Below are 24,405 nucleotides of genomic sequence, written 5' to 3'. Positions count from 1 at the left end.
TTCCTAGGGCCCACCTACAAATTACCCAAAACAAATTGGTTTACTCATTACTTCACTGAGGAGAAGGAATAAAAGCTGCTAATTTTTATCAGCAAAAAGATGCCTCAGGTTTTCATTATACACCTGGGTACCAAAAAGTCTGTTGCTGCTGCTTTGTCCACGCATGCACACCAAGCACCCCTGGACAGGCAGTGCTCCGCTGGGAGGTCAAGGTCACTGTGTGCTTCGCCATCACACCCCACCACCCCACCCTTGGCCAGCTACTCCGGTGAGCCCTCCAGGCTCTCACTGCTTACCAGGTCTTTCCCCACTAAGTTAAGAGAAAAAGGGCTGGAGTACCAAACTGAACCCTGAGCGCTTGTCTAGGAAGTCCAGACAGGCTCAAGTTACACCCTTGTAGGGCTAAGTGGTTCTCTGCAATTTAATGGTCTTCCTCTGGCTACCATGTTGGTAAGAACAATGTGAGAGACACATACTGTTTAGACCAAAAAAAAGTTTTTGGCTGAGTGATTATACATTTAAGAGCCACCTGTGACCTTTGAGTATAATTATATATGGGTATACGCCCTGTCACCTCCTTTCCCAATCGACCCCATCCAGTTTTTACAGGTGGCCATTTCTAACCATTTTTCTTTGAGTTCTTTGGTGGTTACCTCTAAAACTCTAAAAAAATCTTATACTTTTCTTGATTTATCAAACTTGAAACAGCATCTATCACCTCCCTTCATTGAAAGATGAAGAACTGGACTTGAATATACGTTAAAAAGATACGGTACCAACTGCCCAGACAATGAACATTCCAAGAATATACAGAGGGGAAATCCTCATTTGCATTTCCCAAGGAACGAAGGCAAATAAATTTTAGGTGTACGTAATGAATCCCCTATCTGGTAGGGTTATTTGTAGAGAGTAACAGTAAAACAACATGTTTTACTGCTGGGAAATGAACACAGAGTTTGAAATAAAAGCCATACCTTCCCCTGGATTTGTCCACAAGATTTTCTGGAGAGACCCTTGACCCTGGTCTTTGATGGTGGACAGATTGAGACTGGGATTCTGGGCTATAACGATTTGATGTTTTAGTCCTCACGGGCGTGGACACCAAAGCAGATGGTGAATTTTGGAATGTAGAAGTGGGAGGCTGCTGGGGAGGCTGTGTGGAAACTTGATTCCTAGCAAAATCTTGTGTGATAATTTGCTGTGAATGAAAAAAGAAGGAGCTGGTTAAACCCGTTGAGTACTTGCCAAAAAACGTAGCATAAAAAAACCTGGACATCTTTTTTGTGACTCTCTGTGAAACGTGCTTTCTGCACTGACCAAAGAAACAGGAACAGAATCACTTACACAGATGTGATCAGCGAGCGTGATGAGGCGGTGGGTCCTGGGCACCTGCCCCACCGCGTCGGCCTGTGAGGAGGCGGGCAGCTGCTGCTGTGGAGACAGTGGTTCCTGCTGCGGTCGGTAGTGATGTAATGGTCCTTCGTACTGTCTGGTGGCTTCACCTAACGGAGGACAGACAGATGTCTTACTCAGAGATGCCCCAGCCTTCCTCTTATCATCAAACACCGAGCGGAACTCAGAGAAGCACATGCGAATGATGGGATACCTATCTCTACACAGAATTCGTTATCTGAATCTCGAGGGGAAAAACACTGACTGACGGCAATCAGGACTAGTGTAGAATGAACCGTGAGAGCGTAAGTGGGCGAACGAACCAGCAACCGTTTCCTGTATCATTAAATACGAACAAAGGGGTGATCAAGAAAAGCTGAAAACCAACTTTCTGTGAGTGCGGTTGTGCCTGTCTCTAAAGCAGACGCCTGTAACGATGACTCGAGAACAAAACCAGACCAGTTCCTTCCTAGCATGGCCCGGACGGGATAATCAGAAGCCGACGACAGAGCAGGTACGGAAGCACGTGAGCCGGCGGCTGACGGATACATACTGTCTGCCGGCGCCGCCTTCACCACCTCCGGCTGGTAGGCCTGCAGCTTCTCTGGGGGCGGCGCCGGGGAGCCGGCGGGGCTGATCACCTCGATAGCGTCGCCGGGGGCTTCATACCGATGAGAAGATACTTGAAGAAAAGCAAAGAGTCTGATTTTAAAACTAATCCCGGGAAACGTTTCAAAAGTCCAAATTCTTCAAACCTATTCACACGTTTTTGGTTTTTATTCTCAGAAATGGTCGATGATAAAAAAACAAGCAGCTCAATGCACTGGTCGCAGCGGTCCGCAAGTGCTCCCCCTGGTTCCTAGTCTCTGTAGGGACCGGGGCTTTCGGACGCTGGGTGGCCTCTAGGACCGTTAGGAGAGGCGGGCTGGCAACAGATCTGTGACGCTCTCCTGGGAGCTGGAGAACACTGCCACCAGGAAGGACACTCCTCAGAGGAGGCCGAACAAATCAGAGAGTAGATCACAGTTCACCATCTCCAATGATTAAAATTCCGGGGGACAGTCGGCTCTTATAAAAACCTTCAGGCTACACGGTTGCTTCATTACCACGATCCTATTAGAGCTACAGATGAAGTAACAACATATAACAGTTTTCATAAATCACTGGATTACTGCAGACAAAAAGTATCACTCCAAATGATTTCCCAGCACGGTTACACTGTGAAAAGACACAGAAATGGTAGGGAATGTCTGAAAAGCAAATTCAAAGGATGCCCACATCAGAGAAGGCCCCTCTAAGCAGAAGCTCCCAGGAAGCCTGACTGAGGGTCGATGCAGCAGGGGTCCAGGCCGCTGTTCACAGTCCTGCCGTGGCCTCAGAGCGAGGGGCCAGGCACATGGAACTTCCTGCTCTGGAACCTTCTGACTTTAGCATGCACTCCGCATCTACAGGCTGCAAAATCTGAGAAAACTCTCAGAGGCTCAAAGGGTCTATGCAGCGCTGGCTGGAGCAGCAAGGGTGATCAGTCAGTGGGTCCTGGACACAGGGACAGCAGCTCGGAATGACCTCTATTACCGGGCTCCCACCAAGGTCCTCCAGCACCCGACTGAGCAGCCCTTTCTTCCTACCCCTTCACCAAGCCAGGCAGGTTCCAATTAGCTTCTAGTTCACTCAGGAGAACAGAAACCTGGTAATCGGGACGGAAATGATCTTTCAGGAACTAAAATAAATAACCATTTCCCAAGTAATTTAGACTACTTGCGACTTCGGTATCCACTGGCATTCATCACTGTTTATGTCCCCAGCACCCTGAATCTGCTCATCACATCCAATATACACTCCCTAGAAAGTCTGAGGCTAAACTGTCTTCCCCTTCAGGGGGAAGGAGGCTCTGAAGGGAAAACTGAAAACCACACTGAGAAACGGTAAACAGCCTGTGGACTCCACGCAAGTCATTCGCCCAGTGATAAAAAAGATAACCCCACTCAGAAAAGACAAACCTATTTTCAGACCTTCTGAAGGTCAGACTCCTAGAGCAAGGTCTGGTTTGTGACGCTAACTGAGAGGAGTGCTAGCCAGTGACTACAGCGCCGTGCGCCCCGGCACCCGATAGGCCACGGGCTGGATGGGTCACCAGGTGTGCTGGTGACCCCTCCAGGCTTGCTCCTGCAACGACAGATCCTCGGCTAGCAAGTTTCTGTGCGTGAAATATCTGTTTTGCAGATGTTCGTCCTTCCAGGCGAACACAAGTTTTCTGTCTACACAGCAGACTACCAATCTGCCCCCTTCTTTCCAAAAAGCTCAGCCATGGGGTAGATATTTACCCAAACAGATTCTAAGCAGGCACAGGGAGAGGTACCAAGAATTACGCATTGCATTGCTCATGCATAAGAAATCGCCAACTCTCCTCCATTTCATTAACAAGAACAACAGAGAGATGGCCACACATGGTTAAATTACTTCAAGTATTAGCAGATACTTGCTTAAATACCCGATTCTTCCTTCAGGAATTCTATACAGAATTTAGGCAGTCGTTAAAAATAAATTTGAAATAACTCTTCCAGCATTTTACTGTAGATTTGTGAACTCTTACGGACTCATAGGGTAGACGTCAAAATGACTAACGAGACCTGATCGAACTCCAACTTGCAACGATCGCAAACTGGTGGTCACCAGAGGGGAGCTGGGGAAACCGGGGATGGGGAGGAAGGGCACACTCATCGCGCGGTGCGCACCGAGTCACGGACAGGAGTGCTGAATGGCTATGTTATACACCTGGGGCCAACACAGCACTCTGTTAACTATACTGGGATGAAAGTAAAATTTAAAACAGTTTAAAATAAAAAGAAAGAAACACATGAAAACAATTGTAGAAAATGAGCACAGAGAGGACGATATGCATGAAGAAGGAATAAAAATCACCAATACATACATGAAAAAATTTTTCTTACAGATCCAGCTTGCAAAAAAGGTGTAACGTAAATACCAATGACCAGCAATACAGTGGTCTCACTTTTTTAAAATTTGTGTCTTAGAAAAAGGATATAAGAGGCTTTGGGGTATCAACCTAAATACTGACCCTCATCCCAGAAAACGCTTCGTAAGAGGCCTTGGTAGCCCCTCTGACCTCTCAGAGGCCCAGAAATGTTCATGCACTCCGCCCTACTTTCCAATTTTACCTCTATACAGGACACAGTGTTTTCATGGAAAATGCTCTTGACAGGCATCCTTAGGAAACTCGGAAGTTTAAATCATCATGACAAATAGAAGAGACGTTTTTGCACTACTAACCCACAAAACCTTCCCGTTACATTTACTCTCAGATCAGGATTTTCTTTGTATCATATTGTTCTGCTTTACCAAAAGAATAAAGTAATTCTTTACTCAGATATCACATTGCAAAACTCAGATTGAGATACATACAGCTACTAGAAGAGTCTGAACTTTGAGAGCCACGTTCCCTTGCATCCTTGTCCGAGGCAATTTGCCGGGTGATGATCACGTCTATGAAGTTAGCTGCGGTAATGGTAGTCTTCCCTCGGGTCCTTAGCTCTTCCTCATATCTGGATTTTGGAGGAGGCCCTTTATCTTTCCCAGCCTCAGAATAAACTACTGAAGAATGAGGCTGGGGCTTGCCACTTGGAAAGGCTGCAGAGGTGTACAGACACTGAACAGCTCTCTTCTCCACCTCCAGGGTTTTCTGCTCTAGCTGCTGCTGTTCACTAACTGCGGCTGACCTGCTTCTCAAATTTTCTTCTAACCTGGAAGCTTCATGCTTACTCTCTTTTGTTTTGGAAACCTCCATCTGGGGGGCGGAGGCTGCGGCGTCCACAAGGGCGGCCAGGGCGTCCGCAGCGGTGCTGTAGCGGGAGGCCGGCAGGCCTTGGCTTATGGACGGGCCCCCGGCGGGCAGCGGCCTGCGAACGAAAGCAAACCACACACAAGTCCGTGAAGGGCAGGCTCTGCTGGGGGCGGGCTGGGGCGGCGGAAGGACACGCTGCAACCCCAAGGCGTGTGGGGCGGGCAGCAGGTCATACCACCGCAGTCACAGGTCCGAGCGGGCGGGAGCCAGAGACCGCTGTGTTCGGTCAGAATGCTGCACGGGACTTACATGACGCGGAGCTGAGCGCTTGGGTCCAAAGGTGTGATTACACTGGTTCCATTGGTTCCCTGGAACACACTGGGTCTTTGCTGCAGCATGGTCTCCTGAGCTCTCACTGAAGGGGACGGGGAGCGGACATATCCGTGACTGCCAGGTCGGCCGGGCTGTTCTGAGCCTGCGAAGGCAAAAAAACAAAACAAAACAAAAAACCAAAAAAAAAAAACAACCAAAAAAGAAGAAAAGACAAGCCATAAGGAAGAAGCTAGAGACAGCGACATTTAGGGGCTGTTCATTTCCTAATATTCCTTAACAGAAAAAAGGTAAGAAACCTGATATGCTGTCTTGAGGCCTTTCTAGAAATATGTTCTATAAGAGTTTCTCAATAAAGATGTAATAAAACCATACTAGCAACTCGAAACGAAAACATCAACTATCATTTACTGTCACTTCCATTTACGTGACAAGTTTCTACAGCGATTCCTGAGAGAAACAAAAGGAACACCAACAATCACGTAGAGTTGGTCCTTTAACAACAGGGGTTTGAAGGGCACGGCTCCACCTACACGTGGATTTGTGGTTTGAAAAATCGGCACAGTACGAGTGTAGATGTATTTTCTCTTCCCTTCGATTTCTCATTTTGTCTCTAGCTTACTTTACTGTAAGAATTCAGTACATGGTACACAGACCATACAAAATACGTGTCAGTCAGCTCTTTCTGTTCTCGGTCAGGCTTCCGGCCAATAGCAGGCTGTCAGCAGTTAAGTTCTGGGGAGTCAGAGTTATGGCTGTATTTTCCAGTGCAGGGGGGTGGTGTCAGCTGCCCTCCCTCCAATCAGATAAGTTCATCTCAGATATTTCCTCAGACTCTGGTGTGCTGATCGTTTCCAGAATCCCGTTCGGTACAGCCGTCTAAGTACCGTGATGGACACGGCACACTGCCGCCAAGCCCGGGGTCTGAGCAGCTTCCTCTCACCGCAGCTCTCCCTGCCCCGCTCCACCTCTGCCCTCCCCAGCGAAGCCCTTCTCTCAGCGCGTTCTCTTCCGACGCGTCACTCACGCCGCCCTCCCCAAAGGCTCAGTCACTCACGCCGCCCTCCCCAAAGGCTCAGCTCCGCAACTACACTTCCCCGGCCCTGAGACGGTTGTTCAATGTCCTCAGCTCTCCCATAACAAAGCCACAGCTGGGACTCGGTCAGCACTACTCCCTGCGAAGATCTCAACCTCCCTCTCTAATCACTTTCTTCTCTGCCTCCTCTGTCCTTTGTCCTCAGAGGGCTGGCCGTTTTGGCTTACGCCCCTACACGCACAGCACGGACCACTTAGCACAAGCCTCTGGGCCATCTTCTCCCTTCTGACCACACAACAGCTTATGTAAGCATTTCTGTATTCTTGAGGAGGAACTGCTAGTAAGTTTTTGTGCCCCTGCAAAGACTATCCCTGTTTACACTGCCACTGACGATGTGTGAGAGCCCCTGTTTCTTTAGACACGACAACACAGAATACTTACCAACTTTTTAAATGTCTGATGGAGTAAGATGGTATTATACCACCTTCAATCTGCATGTTATTCGTTAATGGGATCACGAGCATTTTTAAAATATAGTTCCTACCAAAGTGATGCTTTCTTTAATTAAATCAACGTCCACGGTTTTTAAGCCGCCAACATATAATCGGTGTTTGGGTGCTATTTCACAATTCACTAAAGCCTTTCCTGTGGTCAGACACTTAGGGATTTTTTACTATATACAGGCAATAAGGTTATGGCTCACTGTCTCCAGGCTTTCCAAACCACTGATTTATTCCACATAAATCCTCAGGAATGACGTTACTGGGTCAGATACGAAGACCAGCTCTGGGCCCCTGCTCTATACTGCCACCACGTCCCCCTGACTGAGTGTGAGACCTGCCTGCCCTCCTTCCGTCTGCACCCACCTCTCTGACCGAGTCTCTGGTCCCCTCGCCTGCACCTCTAACACCCCTGCCAGTAACGCCTATGGACTGAGCCCCCACCTCCCCACACGCCGGATGCTTGGAAATCTCATCCGAGCCAGAGTCACGGCCCTTGCAGGGGACTCCTAGGTCACCATGTTCAGCCTGTCTTTTCTCCTAAGTGCCAGATCTGTCTGGCAACACAGACATGGGAAGTACTTTCCTTTCACTGATGGAACAGAACGCAAAATGACAAATCTACCACGGGTTACAACGAATGTTCCAGAGACGGGGCAAAGTACGTCCCACAATGAAACTCCCTCCCTCTCCTTTCCCTACTCCTTTCCTTACTCCCGCTCTATCTTCTGTGCAGACACCCCCTACCCACTGAGTTACGGCCCAGTCCTCTGCATGCACGGCGATGCGTTCTTCCCGGCACTTCCCTCCCAGCCCTGCCCAGCCGCGAACCTCACCGCCACCAGCGCACACGAACCACAGACACGGCCTCGCTGTCCTCCTGGTGCCAGCCCACGCCATCCCCCAGGCTTCTAACCCCCCTCAAGCCTCTCTCGCGTAAATGCCCCTCATCATGTCACCGGCCTCCTTGCCGAATGGCAGCGCCTGTGATTCCCAATGTCACCCCACCCTCTCCCTGTACGGCCATCTTCCTCACACGCCACCTGTGCTCGGGCCGCTCTCAGCTTTACCGCGCTCCGCGCCCAGGACCTTCAGGCCCAATTGTAGCCAAATGCCGGGGCCCAGAAACAACGACGCCTTCCTCGTGAAAACCTCAGCTTCCTGCTCGAAGTTCATGTCTGCGCCATTCCCACTCCTGCGGCCCTCTGGCCTGTACCTCACTTAAGGCGCGAGGTGACTTTCTAGCTCCTCATTCCTGCGTTTAAGATCACCCGACGCCCCGATGACCAAGGGGTGTCCCCGGCACGCCGCTCACCTGGCCGAAGGTAGAGGTCTGAGGACGCGGCCACCGCGATCCGCTCCCGCTCCTTCTCCCGCTCCCGCTCCGCACTTGCGGCCGCCGCAAGGTGTGTCGAGTGGCCTGTAAAACATAAAAATCGGCAACTTAGAGACAAGAACACCAACCCGTCAGATATGAACAACTTCCACATTTTTAAGTGAAAATTCTTCAAAACACTCCAAACTTAAGATGTAGACAGTTTAAGAGTCTTGGATGACAAGTGACACCTAACACAAGCTTCTGGGATGTTTCTGGCGTATCTGGTGACAGACAGCATGTAACAATTATTATTAAGTATTAAGTGAAAAATAGCAGACCAGGGGCACTCAGTTGGCTGAGTATCCGACTCTTGATTTCAGCTCAGGTCGTGATCTCAGGGTGGTGGGATCGAGCCCCACGTCAGGCTCCCCCCTAAGCAAATTCTGTCCCTCTCCCCCTGCTCACCCCCCCGCTCTCTCTCTTTAAAAAACCCCCAAAACCAAAAAAACCCAGCGGACCAAACGGGGGGAAAGTGCCCCAAACGCCTTCAAAGGCTACGCTGTCAACACGTAGGCACGCTGGTCCTGTCAGAGGGGGGTGCGACCGGCCTCTTACCTGGAGACATGGACGCAGAGTTGTAGGGCCTGGGCGGGAAAGTAATCTGTGTGCCAGGAATATAAGTGATTCTGTCCATGGGAGGAGTACTTGTCCCCCCGGGATGAGGCACTAAAATGGCCGGAGGCATGTTGGTCAGGTCAATGATTCCTGCTCGGACGACAAAGACAATAAAAGGATGTTAAATGTCCATTTTTCCAGAGATACACAACTGTACGTGGCTTTTCTAAACCGTTTCTCTCCACAACCCAATGATACTTTGCATACAGTATAAATAAAGACCGTTCAGATCATCGTGACTTTGTAAGACCTTCTTTGAATCTACGCAAGGCTATGACATCCTGTGCCCCATACGAGTCACCTCGGAGCACGGACAGATTAGGAGAGACAGCGAACTGATAAAACAAGGACTTCAGGTAGTTTGGTTACGGCAGTGTTCTCCGAAACTCCGTCTTGACGCGTTCTCTGTCCGCCCCCGAGGGCTACAAGCTACAGAGGCAAGGACAGGGCTGCCTTTTCTTTCGTTCCACTGTTCACTCAGCAAATACTCCTCGGTACTCGGTACACCTAACGCACCGCGGGAAACGCGAAGGGAAAGACACGCACCCCTGGTGGCCGGGTACGGGAGGCCCAGCTGCTGCTCCCGCGGGGAGAGGCCTCTGGCCACGTCCGGGCGCAGGTTCACCTGCATCTGCTGTGAGGTAATGTAATCGTTGAGGATTGTCTGTCTGGTGTTCTCCATGGCGTAAAGCTGGTACTGGCTGGGGTAGGCGGGGGTTGGGGACAGCTGTCTCTGAAACAGGTAAGCGGCGGCTGCTGGCGGACAGAACGAGAGAAAGGCACTTAGGGGCAATTCATGCGCTGAACACCGCCCACAGAGAGACACGCGCGGGCAGCTCTAGCGTGGCCGGGACGCCGCGGGGAGTGACGGAGATTCCCGCTGCACCCGGACTCGTCAGCGAGACGAGTACACGCATTCTAACGTCAGACGTCACGGTAAAGGGGGGACAACTAGGCCCAGGACAAGCGAGAACATTTTCGCTGGGAGGACAGGAGCTAAGGAACTTCTCAAGCAGCTGCGCTTTCGATCCTCGCCACTTCACTACACGTTCACCTAGGTCTCCAAGAGCTGCGTGTGCAAATCATTTCTGGAGTACTGATCATTCGACACAACGAAACGTAAAGACACGTGCATACACTTTGTGACAAATAATGGCTTTCCTGGGGCTGAAAATGATTCGTCTACAAGCACTGAATTAGTGCGTGTGTTTAGAGCAGAGATGAGCCGACTTATTCCACAGAAGGCCAGATGGTAAACATCTCAGGCTCCACGGACCATATGTCTGCTTCACCTACTCCACCCTGCCACCGCTGCATGAAAGCCGCCGCAGACCGAACACCCACAGACGTGTGCCTGTGCTCTCACCAAACTCTACTCCCACAAATGGGCCGCAGCGGGACTTGGCCCCTTGGCCACAGTTTGACAACGTGGGTTAGAGCACAACACGAGTTGCTAGCAAGGGGTAGGTATGTATGGCAAAAGGGAGAAGGTGACGTCTCTCTGCTCAAAACATTTCAATTCAGCTCAAGCTCAAAAATAACAAGCAAATAAAATGAAGGACCATGAGAAGTACTACATTAAAATATACACTTTCAATTTTGCCAGAAAACTTGAGTGAACTATTTTATATATTTAAATATATTTAAAAACATATATATATATATATGTATGTATGTATATACGTATATATATAAAACAAATGATAAGTTTTCTGGAATGTTTGCTTCCCCTTTCTTCACCCAGAACTCCCAGCAGGGTAAGTCTTTCAGGGGACTCTGTGGGAACTTCTGCCTCAGTTTTGGGAGACAGTCCCTGAAGAATTACGTGTAAACTCGTCTGAAACCTAATGTTCTCAAGTGATAGACAATTTGATGCCACTGATACAACCTCCAAAAAAAACAAATATTTTCCACAGGTACCTTGCTTCTATAAAATGTAAGTAACCCTTAGAAATCTTGGCATACTGCTACTGAAAACCTCCTCCCTAAGGACCACGGTAAAACACGGGTGTCCTGTGTCCCAATTTCAATTTGAAGGATGTAACAAACAAGGAAGTTAGGTTGGAGAAGAGGTACGAGCAGAGAACACACATCTGAGTAGGGCACAGCGGGCAAGAGGAGCAAGGATGAAGACGGGGAGGACAGAGTGCCGCTGGCACATGGATGGGTCGAGTCAGCCACCGACGTGCTGACAGGGCTCCTTTCCCTCTGGGGAGCCCGCTGCCCGTGCCCAGTGCAGACAGCTCTCCAGAAAACCTACAGACTCCTGCACCTCCAACACGTATAAGTATGTCCATGCACAGTCAGAGGGGTTGGTCTGTTCAAGAGTTCCTTCCAGTTGTACCTGCTAGTGTAATTATGTAACTTAATGAAGTCATCTGGAGGTTGCTGAGAAAGAATGAAAAGAATGGTTTCTTTGGAAACTAAGTTGACTGCTTTGGAAAGACTCGATATAGAAGTTGAATCAGGTATGGACGAGACAATTTTGAAAGACTGAGAAAAAAAATCTGTAGGAATTCTGTATTTCAATTGCTTTGAAGTGGCTTTAAATTCTAGCTTCACTTAAAAAACGAAACCTAAGGGCGTCTGGGTGGCTCAGTCGGTTAAGCGTCTGCCTTCAGCTCAGGTCATGATCCTAGGGTCCTAGGACTGAGTCCCACATCCGGCTCCCTGCTCAGGGGGGAGTCTGCTTCTCCTTCTCCCTCTGCCCGCTGCTCCCCCTGCTTGTGCTATCTCTCAAATAGATAAAATCTTTTAAAACACAAGAACAAGAAGAAAAAATGAAACCTGGAAGGAAACGTGAGTACCACTTACGTCACGAAGACCAGGGAGAGATTTCATCAGTAGACCCTGACCTTCCACCGGAACACTCGTAAATTAGTAGCTACGTTGTAAATTTAAACGTTTAAGGTACGTCTGTGTCATTCACAAATAATTCTCCACACTGACTCACTTTTTCAATCAGCTTAGCCAACTGCCATACCTATTTTTTTTCCCAGTTCTGTAACGGGTGCTGGTAACATTTTGTTTCTGGATTTAGAACCGCTAACGTGGGGGTGTGTAGGGTGCGAAAGTTCAATGAGCTGCCCACTAATGATCAATGCAACAGTCTGCATATTATACTTTAATAAATAGGGGCTGAAAGGTCATACAGGCGTATTATTTCTTTGCCACACCCCGTGCTTACCAGGATCCAGAGCCCTGTGAAATGGCATGGCCGGGTCCAAGTGTGTGGCAAGATGGCTCCGATAAACCTCTCCCGTGCCGCTGCCCCTGTGATGGGCCTCGAAGGGGCTGTGGCTCACTACAGGGTCCACCCCAGGTACTGGAGACTTCGCTGGGATACTCTCCCTCTGCGTAGGGGTCAGGGTCGATTTTCTTTCATGGTTGGTAGACTTGCTAGAGGAAATCGTAACTGAAAAAAAAGAAAAAGCCAACACCACAACTTCCTAAGAAAACTTGGGAAGTAAGATTATACAGCTGACCCTTGAACAACGTAGGGATTAGGGGCGTCAACCCTCCGCAGAGCCAAAACTCCACGCGTAACTTCTGACTCACCCGAAACTAACAGCCTGCTACTCACCGGGAAGGCTTACTGAGAACATCAACAGTCAACTAGCACGTATTTTGTATGTTATACGTATTATATCCTGTATTCTTACAATAAAGTAAGCTGGAGACAAGAAAGTATTGGAAAGTTTTAAGAGAGGGGCGCCTGGGTGCCTCAGCTGGTTGAGCATCTGACTCTTGATCTCAGCTCAGGTCATGATCTCAGGGTTGTGAGATCGAGCCTTGCACTGGGCTCCACGCTTAGTGAGGAATCTGCTTACCTCTCTCTCTGACTCCCTCTGTCCCTTCCCCTGCTCATGTGCTCTCTCTAAAAAAATAAGTCTTAAAATATATATATATATGTATATAAAAATTTGAAAAATAAAAATAAAAATCCACATTAAGTGGACCTGCACAGTTCAAACCAGTGTTGTTCAAGGGTCAACTGTATTTATTCATTTTTCACCCAACCAAATACAGACTGTATTTATATTTTTATCTGCTTCCACCAAACAATTAATATTCAATCCTGTAAAACATGCAACTGCGAAGAACGAGCAGAGGCTCCTGAGAATCGGAGATCACCACCTTGTGGGTCACAGCACCAGCATTTTACCACCTAACGTGAAGATTAAAAATGAAGTTCAACACTCCTCTTTAAATCCCGTTATAAATGATTCTGTTTTCTGTAAATGACCTGACCGTTCCAAATTCTTCTCGATCCCCCGTGTACCAAGTCACAACTCCCTCTCTTTGCCTGTGCCGCCCCCTCCTTGCTGCCCACCAGTCACTACGTACGCGGCTTTTCCTTGCCCTGGACTCCACAGAGCCTTTCTCGTGAGCTCGCCAGTACCAACCACCTCCCTACCTCAGCCTCTTCTTTTCCAACGATGTGATTCGGAAGTTACTAGATCACCCCCCCCATGAACACCATAACCCGACACTTACTGGCCATCACCCTGCACTGTTTTAACAATTGTGGTACAACACACAGAACGTAAAAGTTACCATTTTAAAGGGGCATTAATACACTCAGTGTTGTGCAGTCACCACCACCACCTCATTCATATACGGATAACAGCAACTTGGCCACCATTACGCAAAGCCGCCTCACAAAACCAGTCGTGGGGACTTACCACACCCCTGTGAGCGCCCTCAGCAGGCTCTGCACTCACCACCCCACCTCCCCGGCGGACGCTTCCCTCTTCTCCTCCCTCCAGGCTGCTCCTCTCCCCCCGCGCAAAACACGCTCCACCTTCCCAGCTCCCGCAGCGCCCAGCCAGGACCTCGCACGGGAGCCCTCAACAAACACGGACCGCAACAACGCCAGACAGGATGAGCGGGCACGCTGTTAGCGCCGCAGGCGGTTCCAGGGACCACCTGGTACACCTCAGCCTCTCCTGTGTTACTCGCGGTCCTGCCAGCAGCAGAAAGCGAGGGGAGGCGGGGCGCGGTACCGACAACAGCAGCAACGGCAACACTAAGTTCGCATTCATGGCGCCAAGCGCCGTCCTTTCCTTCCCAAGCCCTTCCAACACATGACCTCATCTGAGCTTCCCAACGGTCCAGTGAGGTAAGTCTGAACACCGCATTGCCGTTTTACGGATGAGGAAACTAAGGCCTAGGAAAGTGAAGAAACTCGTCCAAGGTCACACAGTGAGAAGAACCTTAATTCGAGTCCGGGCAGTCTTGCTCCGCGGCCTGCATGCCGCTGAATAAACAACGGTCAACGCCGACTTCCAGAACACCTTGCAGGAGGAGCTGAGAAGCCCCTCTCAGAATGTACTTATTCTAGAGCATTTCTGGGCTCCAGCATCCTCTGCACCTGATTAAGATAGTAGCTAGTTTACCTACAATTATCCTTACTTTTCATTTGGTACTTTCCATACAGCCCTCATATCGAGCACGACCTACAGATCTCAGGGTAATCCGCAGCTAACAGTCTGCCGTCGACGTTTTGCCGGAGGCGGGAAAGCACAATCAAAAGGAGCCAGCAAGGACCGAAGAGTAACTTACCATCAGAAGTTCTGTTCATCATGGGCGAGCCCCTGGACATGGTGTTCTGGTAACTCACAGGCGTCCGCCGCGCACTACTGTCGTCGTAAATCCCTGGGCTCAGCTGTGCTTTGGGAGCGTCGTGAAGCGTTGACCTAAGGACGGAGGGGCCGGAGCTTACCACCGATGTGTGTCGGGAGCGCACTGGCTCGCCTGCTTTCACATCCTCGTACTTTCCCCGCTCTACCACTTTGATGCTCTCCGGCACGATTTCCAGGGGGGGCATTCCACGGGGTAGTTTGTTGGGCCCCGTGATTAAGGATTTGACATTGTGTTTGATGGCAGATTGCCCTGAGTTGCTGTCAAACTTTATTGGTGTGCCCTAAAAGGAAAGAAAACACACGTTACAGGCAGTTCGAGGCGTCCGAAGATTTTTCCATCTCAGGTCAGCCCGGCTCACGGCAATAACGTGCCATCTTCACTATCGGCGTGGCTGTCTCAGTCACATGCTCACAGTCCCAGAGCTGCGCACTCTCTCACACATACGTTCCACAGTACAGACACAAGATAAACAAGGAAGCATACATAAAACTTTCACATTTACTTCCAAAAGCTCTGACATCGTAAGAACTACTTATAATTAGTAAGTCATGCTTTTTAAGATGCTCCATGAATTGTTCACAGTCTGGGGCGCAACGGCTGACAAACAGCGCCCTGACGTGGCTACCTGCGAGATGGAGCCCTCGATTATCGGCCTCGTGCTCTGGACCACTTCTGGAGTTTTTCGGCTTTCCTGACTTAAAATATCTTGCCGTGGAATCTCATGGATGGAACGCCCCATTTCTTTGATGGTGGTAATGCCGTCGTATGGTTTTCCTTTGGTAATGGCGCCTTCAAACGCTCGTATGGGAGGACTCTCCCTTTTAATCTGTTTGGGATATTTAAGACCATCTTCGAAGCTGTCTGTTGTGGCTCTTGGTGTGCCTTCAAGAAAGAATTCAAGAAACATGCTTATTAAAATAAGGCCAATGGTTGCATAACAATGCGACCGAGCTGCACACTTAAAAATTGCTAAAACAGTAAATTCTGATACATATATTTTTCTGTTATTTAAAAAAATGAATACCTTGTCATCTTGCAGTTTCTAATCAATTTTGTTTACAACACATCCTTAAATATTCGTAAGTCGTCATTTTTTTCGGGTGGTTCAAGATTGAATACACTGTTCATCACAATCAGAGAATGGTTCTTACATAATGAAGATGTCTCTCTATGCAGAGCCTAGGCAACTAACATCTTCAATTAAACTATGTAGCTCAGAAACAGAAGAGTTAAAATCAAGACTTGAATATCTACTATTTCAAAAGGGAAAATACTTGAAAAGCAGATTTCGTGCACTGCAAATTAATATCAAACTACTCTGCCAATGAGGCAGTCGTGAATAAAAGCCAAAACGAGCAAAAAGTTTACCCTGCATTATGGAACCAGACAGCACAGTCCTTTCTTTGAGGTCAGAATGAGGGCTCCCCCTGGGTAACGCTCGGCATATCAGCCCTTTCAAAATAAGAAAGCAATCCAAGTATTAAACATCATGTGAAAGTCACTTCCCATATACTTTATACTGACCTTAGAGTATGTACTTTTTGATAAAAGCTCTATGGAGAAAGAGAGATCATCTTAAATTTGTGAACTATTCAGAAGAATATCATGGAAAAAAATAAAAGCTGGAAGTACCCAACGTGACATCATTGTTCCCTTTTAAACATTCTCCTAAAGAGAAAATAGCCACAGAACACATCTATTAAAAATCAAAAAGGAAAGACACTTTCAAAACTACATCTAAAATCCAATGCTTCTTTCTCAAGGTGAGAAGACACACAGAGGGGCTGAGAATCACCGTTTAGCTCTGAAACAGACCTCTGAGAAAGGGAAACACAAAGGTTGGGCGTGGTACCTCAAAACCAGGTGAAATACATCAACGAAAACATGCAAGTCAAAATGAAAGCTGTAAATAATCTCTTAAGAAGTTTCGTGTCACATCACAATAAATCTGATCAAGGATTGGAAATAACCACTTGCAATTACCCTAAAGTAAAGGGAAGTGATTTTTTTTTTAATACAGAGAAAATCCAGCTCTTAGAAAATTACACAGGATTTCTAAGACTGAGGAATCCTTACACTGTTTTTAGTATTTCACCTAGATTAACATTAAAACAGTTGAGGTAGGTTAAGACTTAAAGAAAGCGAGTCACTAACAAAATAAAGCCACAGGTATGATGTAGTGACTGCTTGTCATGTGGTCAGCACAAGTTTGGACACCTGTCTCGAATCGTCACACAGTAACTACAATTCCTTCATCTACAGAGGAGGAAACTCGCACCGTGAAATTCACCAGACAACAGTGCATCCAGAATTCAAATACAGGTCTTCGTTCTATTACACCGCTTTAACTGCCTCACAATAAAACAAAGTATTTAGAATGAATTTTGCACTTTTCACCTCACTTAACCCTCACAGGAATAGTCTACAAATTATATGAGAATTCTACCAGTTTCCTATGATATGGCCAATTATGTTTAATGTTTACTTCCACCACTGTCACGTACTTGATTTAGATGTAGATACGGATATAAATTTAAACATATCAATAAGCTCATATTAATATAGTGTTAATTGTACTATATTATATATCATTAATATAACATTATAATATTAATTATTAGTATATTAATTATATTATTAATATAATGATACATTAATATAATTTCATTTATATGTTAATATGAATATAAATTTCAGGTAGAAATGACAGAGACCGAATATAACCTAACCCAACCACGCAAATTTGCTGTACAAAATTAAATGTATCTTAAATAAAGTTCTGGAAACAACGTTTTACCCTCCAACGGTGCTGACACAGGAGACTCCCTCATTGACAACCCTTGCTTTATATTTCCTTCTACCGATTCATAGCTTCTTTTTAAACTGATTTCATGAGCTGTTCTTGGACTCCTTGTCCCTTCTCGGGCATTCTTAATATCTGCAGAACACAGAAACAAGAATTGTTCAGGCAGAGCCCAAGGCCTACTCTATAGTCAATCAGTTATCTTAATTTCACAGTCTATCTTATAAAAAATAAAAATATAAAAGCCAGTCAACCTACAAAATGCTACTGTGTAGATGATACTTATGAAATTTTTTTCATCAATTCAAATGTATTTGAGTGCCAGGCATAAATGAGCAAGGCTGCAGATAAGGTTAACAAATTAAGTCCCTTCCTTCGTGAAACTTACCCCATCGTGGCGGATACCGATCAAGTACTAGGGAACTGTTGTAGAGCATAGTCAGTACTATGGAAAGAGAGGTACGATGTCCAGTGAGAATGCTGGAAGGGGAACCTAACACTTAAAACGCCCCGATAAGGCTGCCTACAAGAAGTAATGTGCAGACCGAGAACTGAAGGATAAGGTGGAGATGCTTACATCAGAGGTAAGGGAGGAAGGGGTGGCAGAGGCACACAGACGCCAAGGCGAGACAGAGTGTGGGAAGTCAAAGAACTTAAGCTCGGTGCGTGGCCAGTGGGCAGAGCGGAGCTGGAGGAAGCGTGCACGGAAGGCAGTGTAAGGGGACCAAGGGAAAAGTGGGAAGGGAACGGTCTGGGAGAGGAGCTGGCAGCAGATCGTGGCGGGGGGGGGGGGATCAAGTCAAGGTAAGGGGCTTGCATTGATCTTAAAGCAATGAAGAGTCAAGCAGGAAGGGATGTGATACAGTCCTGAATATGGGTTATGACTAAAGGTGGGGAGGTCAGGGGCAGCTGCCCAGGTATTCGGACAAAAGATGACGGTGGCAGTCCCTGGGGAACACAGAGAAATGGATGGATTCCAGAGAATTCAGAAAGAGAACAGAAATCACTTCGTGACTGACGGGATGTGGAAAGAGAACAAGGTGTCGAGGATGACATCTACATTTCTGGCTTAGGCAATGTGCGTTAATTTCTTCCTCCAGAAGCAAAATGTAAATCAGCATAGGCCAGAAATGTTAAAACAAGAAAGGAGGAAGGAAATAAGAAAGTTACCCTGTGTTTTGCATCAGGCACTGTGTGCTCACATACCTTACATCTTTGTATTCAAAGAGAAAGATAAAACGTGACTATTGACTACTCAGATCATAAAAACAGTCGCAAACGGAACTCAAATCCAGTCCCTCACTCGGCTTTTTTTTTTTAACCATAACTGAGTCTTTCTTGTAACATTAATGAGAAAATGTAACCTAAGAATACATCTGAAGAAAATGCTTACACACACAGACATTAAAATAATTTAAATTAAAAATTTAAATTCAATACTCTTTCCAGGATTATCAGATTATTATCTACTCCCTAATTCTTGGGGCGCCTCGGTGGCTTAGTCGGTTAAGCATCTGCCTTTGGGGGCGCCTGGGTGGCTCGGTCGTTAAGCGTCTGCCTTCGGCTCAGGGCGTGATCCCAGGGTCCTGGGATCAAGTCCCGCCTCAGGCTCCTCTGCTGGGAGCCTGCTTCTTCCTCTCCCACTCCCCCTGCTTGTGTTTCCTCTCTCACTGGCTGTCTCTCTCTGTCAAATAAGTAAATAAAATCTTAAAAAAAAAGGCATCTGCCTTTGGCTCAGGTCATGATCCTAGGGTCCTAGGATGGAGCCCCGCATCAGGCTCCCTGCTCAGTGGGGAGTCTGCTTCTCCCTCTGACCCTCCCCCACTCGTGCTCGCTCTCTTGCTCGCTCGCTCTCTCTCAAATAAAATCTCAAAAATAAATAGATAAAATAAATGAAATAAAATAAAAGTGATTCTACTAAAGTTAAAGATTCTTTTCTTAGGCTAAGTCAACCGGCCACAGCTGATGTGTTTATCATTTTCATTGACCGTCTCAGTTAAATTTTCACAAAACTTCACAAGAAGGGAGAACAAAGTCCCCCAAACAAGTACGTGGGGAACCAGGGCCCATGTTTCTAGTCCCCCATCACAGCACTGGCTTTAGAGTACAGACATCATACTTACTATCGTAGGATAAGATGTGTCCACTTTTGCCTTCATAAATAACATGACCTTTTGATGCGGCTTCCTCTCTGCCTTTCTCAGGACCGCTCTCCTCAATGGGCATTCTAGAAATGGGTCCCTTCACCAACGCCTCAGTTGGTGTGCTGGCCTGTGACAGGGCTGGGGTACCCTGCCATCAAATCAAACACACACACTCAGGTTTAGAGGAGACACGAGATGCTTAGAAAACTTAACCTACCACACTGAGAGTAAGATCCATCCATATCTTCAAAGAAGAAAGGACAAAGACACAAGAGGAAACCAAACATTAAATTTTTATAAACATAAATACTGTACCTTCGTCCTTGAACTCTGCCCCACAAAACATAAAATGCGGACAGGTGTAGGAGTCAAATCAACTTTCTTCCCCACCTTGAAATCAAACCTCTTAACTCTCAGGAAAAAAAAAAAAAAACAACCTTGTCTTGAAGGCCAAAAATCATGTAAGTGTAATGTTTTTTCAAAATGTCTAATAAAAATAAGACGATAAATTAAGTTTTAAATTTAGAATACTGCAACCTTCTCTCACACTGTGTTAAGAGGAAAAAAGAACTTGCAGTTTCCAAACTGTCTGCTGGGTTCGACCTCTGGTCACCAGTGGGGGAGGGGGCGGCAGGAACGACAAAACTCAGATGCCCCCATCCTGTGCTATGGATTCAGTTTAGGTCACATCCTCTCAATCTTCACCATCATTAATTAGTCCTCTTCTGGGTTACCTACAGCCATGGTTCTTTTTGACCCCTCCTTTAAGCAGTAAACTCTTCCTTCCAGAGAAATCATTCATGGAACCTACTGGGTACAACGCTTTGTAAAAGTGAGCTGCTTGGGTTGCAATGGGCATGGCAGGCCCAGACTTAGCCCATTCACACATTTGGTGTCCCCAAAACTCTCATGAGGACAATCTGAAATGACACACTTAGAGCAGGAAGAATGACAAGAACAAAACATTTACTTGTCCGGCCATTCAATGGGCTGAGCAGTAAACATCTGGAAATCCTTAACACCCATTTTGGAAGTGCTCACTTCATGCGAACAGACTGGTTTGAAAATAAACAGGGAAAAAGCGTAGCCTCACTTCATCCAGTTCATTCTGTCTTCCTACCACAACCTGGTTACTAGAGTGAAAATGAACAAGATAACATGCATAAGGCATTTACTTCTCTTCTGCCTCTACTACTAATGTGTTTGCTTGTTTTGAAAACTAGTCTCGGGTCAAATGCAGAAGGAGAGATGGGAAGAGTTCACACATAACTTTCTAGGTCACTACGCCATCTACTCCGTAAACCAGGTCTTGTTAAAATGGAGACCTGATTCATAGGTCTGAAGGGGGAACTAAAATTTCTGCATTAATCTAACCAGCTCCCAAGCGATGCTGACGCTCTGGGACACAGACTACACTTGATCAGCGAGGTCCCAGGGCGGGCTTCTCACACGGCACGCAGCAGAATCACGGGAGGGCGGGGAAACACAGATTGCTGGGCCCCGCCCCCACAGAGGAGACTTCAGGAAACGTGGGGTGGGGCCTGACCGTTACAGGCTGCGCGCCTGGGAGCCACACTTTAGCCGCTGGCCTAGCGGACAAGGACAAAAGACAAGGAAGAAAAATAAAACAAGAAACCTGTGACCGGTTCAATGTGCAAAAGCACAGGCTTCTGCTTACAATGACTTCCCAAAAGAGAATTTTCCTTTCCCAGATCAACAATAATAAAGAGGCTATGGACTGTCACATTTCCAAGTGAAATTAACATCTAACTCATCTAACTGAGGAAAAGAAAGACCTTTTCCTAATCAAAACCGGCAATTTATTGAGCCTGAAACTGGAAGAAGATACTTGACTTCTGGAGCTTCTATCAACGTCGCCCGTATCTCCCAGTTTAGCACAAGACCCCAGCCAGGTGCCTTATGTGCTGGGACTGCAGACCTTCTCCACGGGGGCAAAAGTAAGCAAATAATTTATAAGGATTTTCTTCTCCATTTCCACCTGAGCTGCACACCTGGTACGAGTTTTGCCAGGAAGACAGTAAGAGCCGCATCAATCAGAACTTTTTTTTTCTACCAATTTGCAAATCACTGAGCTTTTCAAATGACCCACAGAATAGGTAATATAGCTGGTGGTCAAAGTGATCACATTAAAGTCTTTCTGCAGACAGGTTACGGATCTGGGTTTACTACCACTGAGACCAGACCCGTAATCCAGAACAAGTGACTTAACCACAGAACGATACTGCTGGAACAGCTGGAGCTCTGGAGACTTGACTTCCAGTTTTCTCATTAGCTACTGGCCAGTGTATCAGGAACGATCACAACTAACCTGAGTGATTGAGCCCCGCAGGGACGGGATGCCTTCCACGGAGATTTTGCTGGTTGGTGTTCCCCGAGTTATACTCCCTTCTTGAATGGCTCCTGTGGTACCTGCATGAAACCGAAATGAGCACGTTACCCCTTGTACCACTGCAAACACAAAACTCAGCCCCTACTAGGAGGAGGGGTAAGAGAAGGAAAACAGCAGTACAAAAAGAATAGTTGTGTTTTACTGAAATGCACTTTTTAAATAATTGCAATTATTAAAAAGGGCTGCTGAAATATGGAATTTCAAAGTTTTAAGTATTTTTCTATAGAAGGAAAAATTTAGAATGTGAAGGCTTTAATTTAAAAACCCAACATTAAGACATCTTAATGACTTACTCGAATACATTTATTGGGAACAAAAGTTCACTATTTCTGCCAGACAGCGTATTTTACCTCTGACCACTCCTTCGTGTTGTGCCCTGACCAATAAACCTTCAGGCTGTGAGTTCTGGCTTCGGGGAGAAAATTCTTCCTGCTTGATGTAGGGCACAGTAGCTGTGGACCAAAGCGAGAGAAACAGGAAGAGATCAAGTGCTGAATTACCGACCGCGATGCCGCAAGCGCAGATGTGTTGTCAGTATTTACTCACTGACCTGATTTGGCAGATTCCTGTTGCCGCGGCAGTCCGAGAGAGATGGAGCCCACCGAGGGCTTAGCTGCTTCTTGAGTGTAGGAAGTCTGATTATGAGACGTCAAATAAGTGCCAGGTGTTCCCTAAAAATAATTTTAAAAGACTAACATTGTCTTTTCATAAGGTCAACAATAAACTGAATGGTCGTGTTTCTAAGAATTTATATCCCCACTGCCCAAAATTGAGAACAAGTATCTGCAAAGTAAGCAAATCCTTATCATAGTTTGCTTACATTAAAAATATTTTTAAAGGGAGCAAGATGTGTCTTCTGAAATCACCATAAATTTCATATTTATTGTTAACAAATTACATAAATAAAGAACTTAATAGTACACTCACAATGTAAGCTACTATTATTAACAATATTCATTCCTCTTAAAGTTGCCAAAAGACAGTGACATCAGTGACAACAGCAGAGTAAGGACTTCTGAAAACTCTCCTCTATGAAGGCGACCAGAAAACCAGCAAAAATTGTAGGAATCAACCTTTTAATTTGGAAATTAACCAAAGGCTTATAGAAATCTGAGTGCATCTTTCAAGAAGACTAGCAAAATCTAGGTAAGAAGAGTGAGCTTTGTGGCATTCGAACTTGTTCTAGTTCCTCTCCCATATGCTCCCCACCAAGCTCACTGGTAGCCTTGAAAATCAACAGACTACAATCATGGTGAAAACCGGCAGCCTGGCAGCCACCAAAGGGGAAAGAAGAGCGTTGGAGCTCCCTAAAATCCTCATTCCCAGGTAACTGTCATTAGTTGACTTGTCTGATGGTTCTCTGGGAGACCCATTTGCAAGGCTGTCCTTATCTGACCTGACTGTGGTGGGGAAGAAGGTGCACACTTGTCAAAAACAGAGTCAAATGATTTAACTTCCTCACTGCCTGAGGCGGTAGATAAACCACTAAGGCAAACAACAGGATAACCAGAAACCCTAAAAGGAAAAGTTAAGGAACGAGATGTTCAAAGGGGGTTTGAAAAGTTCCAACACATTCCTAGGAATCCAGAAGGCCATATCAATGTACAAGGCTGTACAGACGCCTAGGAAAGACATGAGAAGGACTTAAGCTCTCAACTCTGGCGGACCTTAAAGCTCTGTGAAAGTAGGAAGTGAAGACTAAGGCAGAGTTGCCAGTTGCCTGGCTGAATGTTAAGGTGTGCCCCAAAACACACAGAGAGCCACTCAGTAAAGACTGGGACACTCAGGCATTCCAGGCACTGACGTCTATCAAGCCTTAGCCGGCCAGCAGGTAGAGACTTCAATGACCACACATGTCACAAGAATACAGATTTTACAGAGTTCATTCAGAAAAGTCACAAAGTAAATATCAACAAAAACAAAAGCAATGAGAGCAAACCCTAGGGAGAGAGGAGAATCTGATTTCCACAGTTGCCAAATCACATAAAATGTTCAGTTTTTACCCAAAAATTACAAGAAACAAAAAAGCATGACCCACATGAGGGAAAAAAACGCAGTGAATAAAAATTGTCCCTGGGCTTTAAACTTGCTAGAAAAAGGCTGTTATATCATTGATCAGCTATTGTAAATATGTTCAAAGAATTACAGGGAATCATGTCTAAAGCATTAAAGGAAAGTGTGAAAATGATGTTTCCCCATACAAAGAATATCAACAAAAAGAAATCATAAAAAAAGAACTGTACAGAAATGAAGTCGAAAAGTACAAAAACTGTAGGAAAACAAAAAAAACAAACTCTCGGCAAAAAGGAATATAAGGAAGCCTCTTCAATCTAATGAAAGGCACCTGTG

The 24,405-nt window shown here is 46.4% G+C and overlaps 1 protein-coding gene across 20 annotated transcripts in view; it reads right to left on the bottom strand.

The window, feature by feature from the left end:
* Positions 1-24,405, bottom strand: part of NCOR1 (nuclear receptor corepressor 1) — a 148,335-nt gene that overhangs the window by 11,826 nt on the left and 112,104 nt on the right. For 16 of the 20 annotated variants that reach the window (XM_045778291.2, XM_045778290.2, XM_045778304.2 and 13 more), the window contains 17 exons: positions 22,607-22,727; positions 22,407-22,508; positions 21,976-22,076; positions 19,626-19,794; positions 17,497-17,637; positions 16,068-16,151; positions 15,325-15,581; positions 14,619-14,979; positions 12,241-12,468; positions 9,600-9,809; positions 8,994-9,143; positions 8,376-8,480; positions 5,504-5,669; positions 4,816-5,309; positions 1,946-2,074; positions 1,345-1,502; positions 975-1,198 (listed from right to left, as the gene is read on the bottom strand). In XM_045778291.2, coding sequence (XP_045634247.2) covers positions 975-1,198; positions 1,345-1,502; positions 1,946-2,074; positions 4,816-5,309; positions 5,504-5,669; positions 8,376-8,480; positions 8,994-9,143; positions 9,600-9,809; positions 12,241-12,468; positions 14,619-14,979; positions 15,325-15,581; positions 16,068-16,151; positions 17,497-17,637; positions 19,626-19,794; positions 21,976-22,076; positions 22,407-22,508; positions 22,607-22,727 — 3,200 coding nt within the window. The remainder of the gene's footprint in view (positions 1-974; positions 1,199-1,344; positions 1,503-1,945; positions 2,075-4,815; positions 5,310-5,503; positions 5,670-8,375; positions 8,481-8,993; positions 9,144-9,599; positions 9,810-12,240; positions 12,469-14,618; positions 14,980-15,324; positions 15,582-16,067; positions 16,152-17,496; positions 17,638-19,625; positions 19,795-21,975; positions 22,077-22,406; positions 22,509-22,606; positions 22,728-24,405) is intronic. The other 4 variants (XM_045778305.2, XM_045778306.2, XM_045778293.2 and 1 more) reach the window with 2 other exon arrangements.

Source organism: Ursus americanus, chromosome 14 (assembly GCF_024610735.1).
Source record: "Ursus americanus isolate L20-20 chromosome 14, mUrsAme1.1.p, whole genome shotgun sequence".
NCBI lineage: Eukaryota > Metazoa > Chordata > Mammalia > Carnivora > Ursidae > Ursus > Ursus americanus.
The sequence above is the reverse complement of the archived record's forward strand: the minus strand, read 5'-3'. Positions and strand labels throughout refer to the sequence as shown.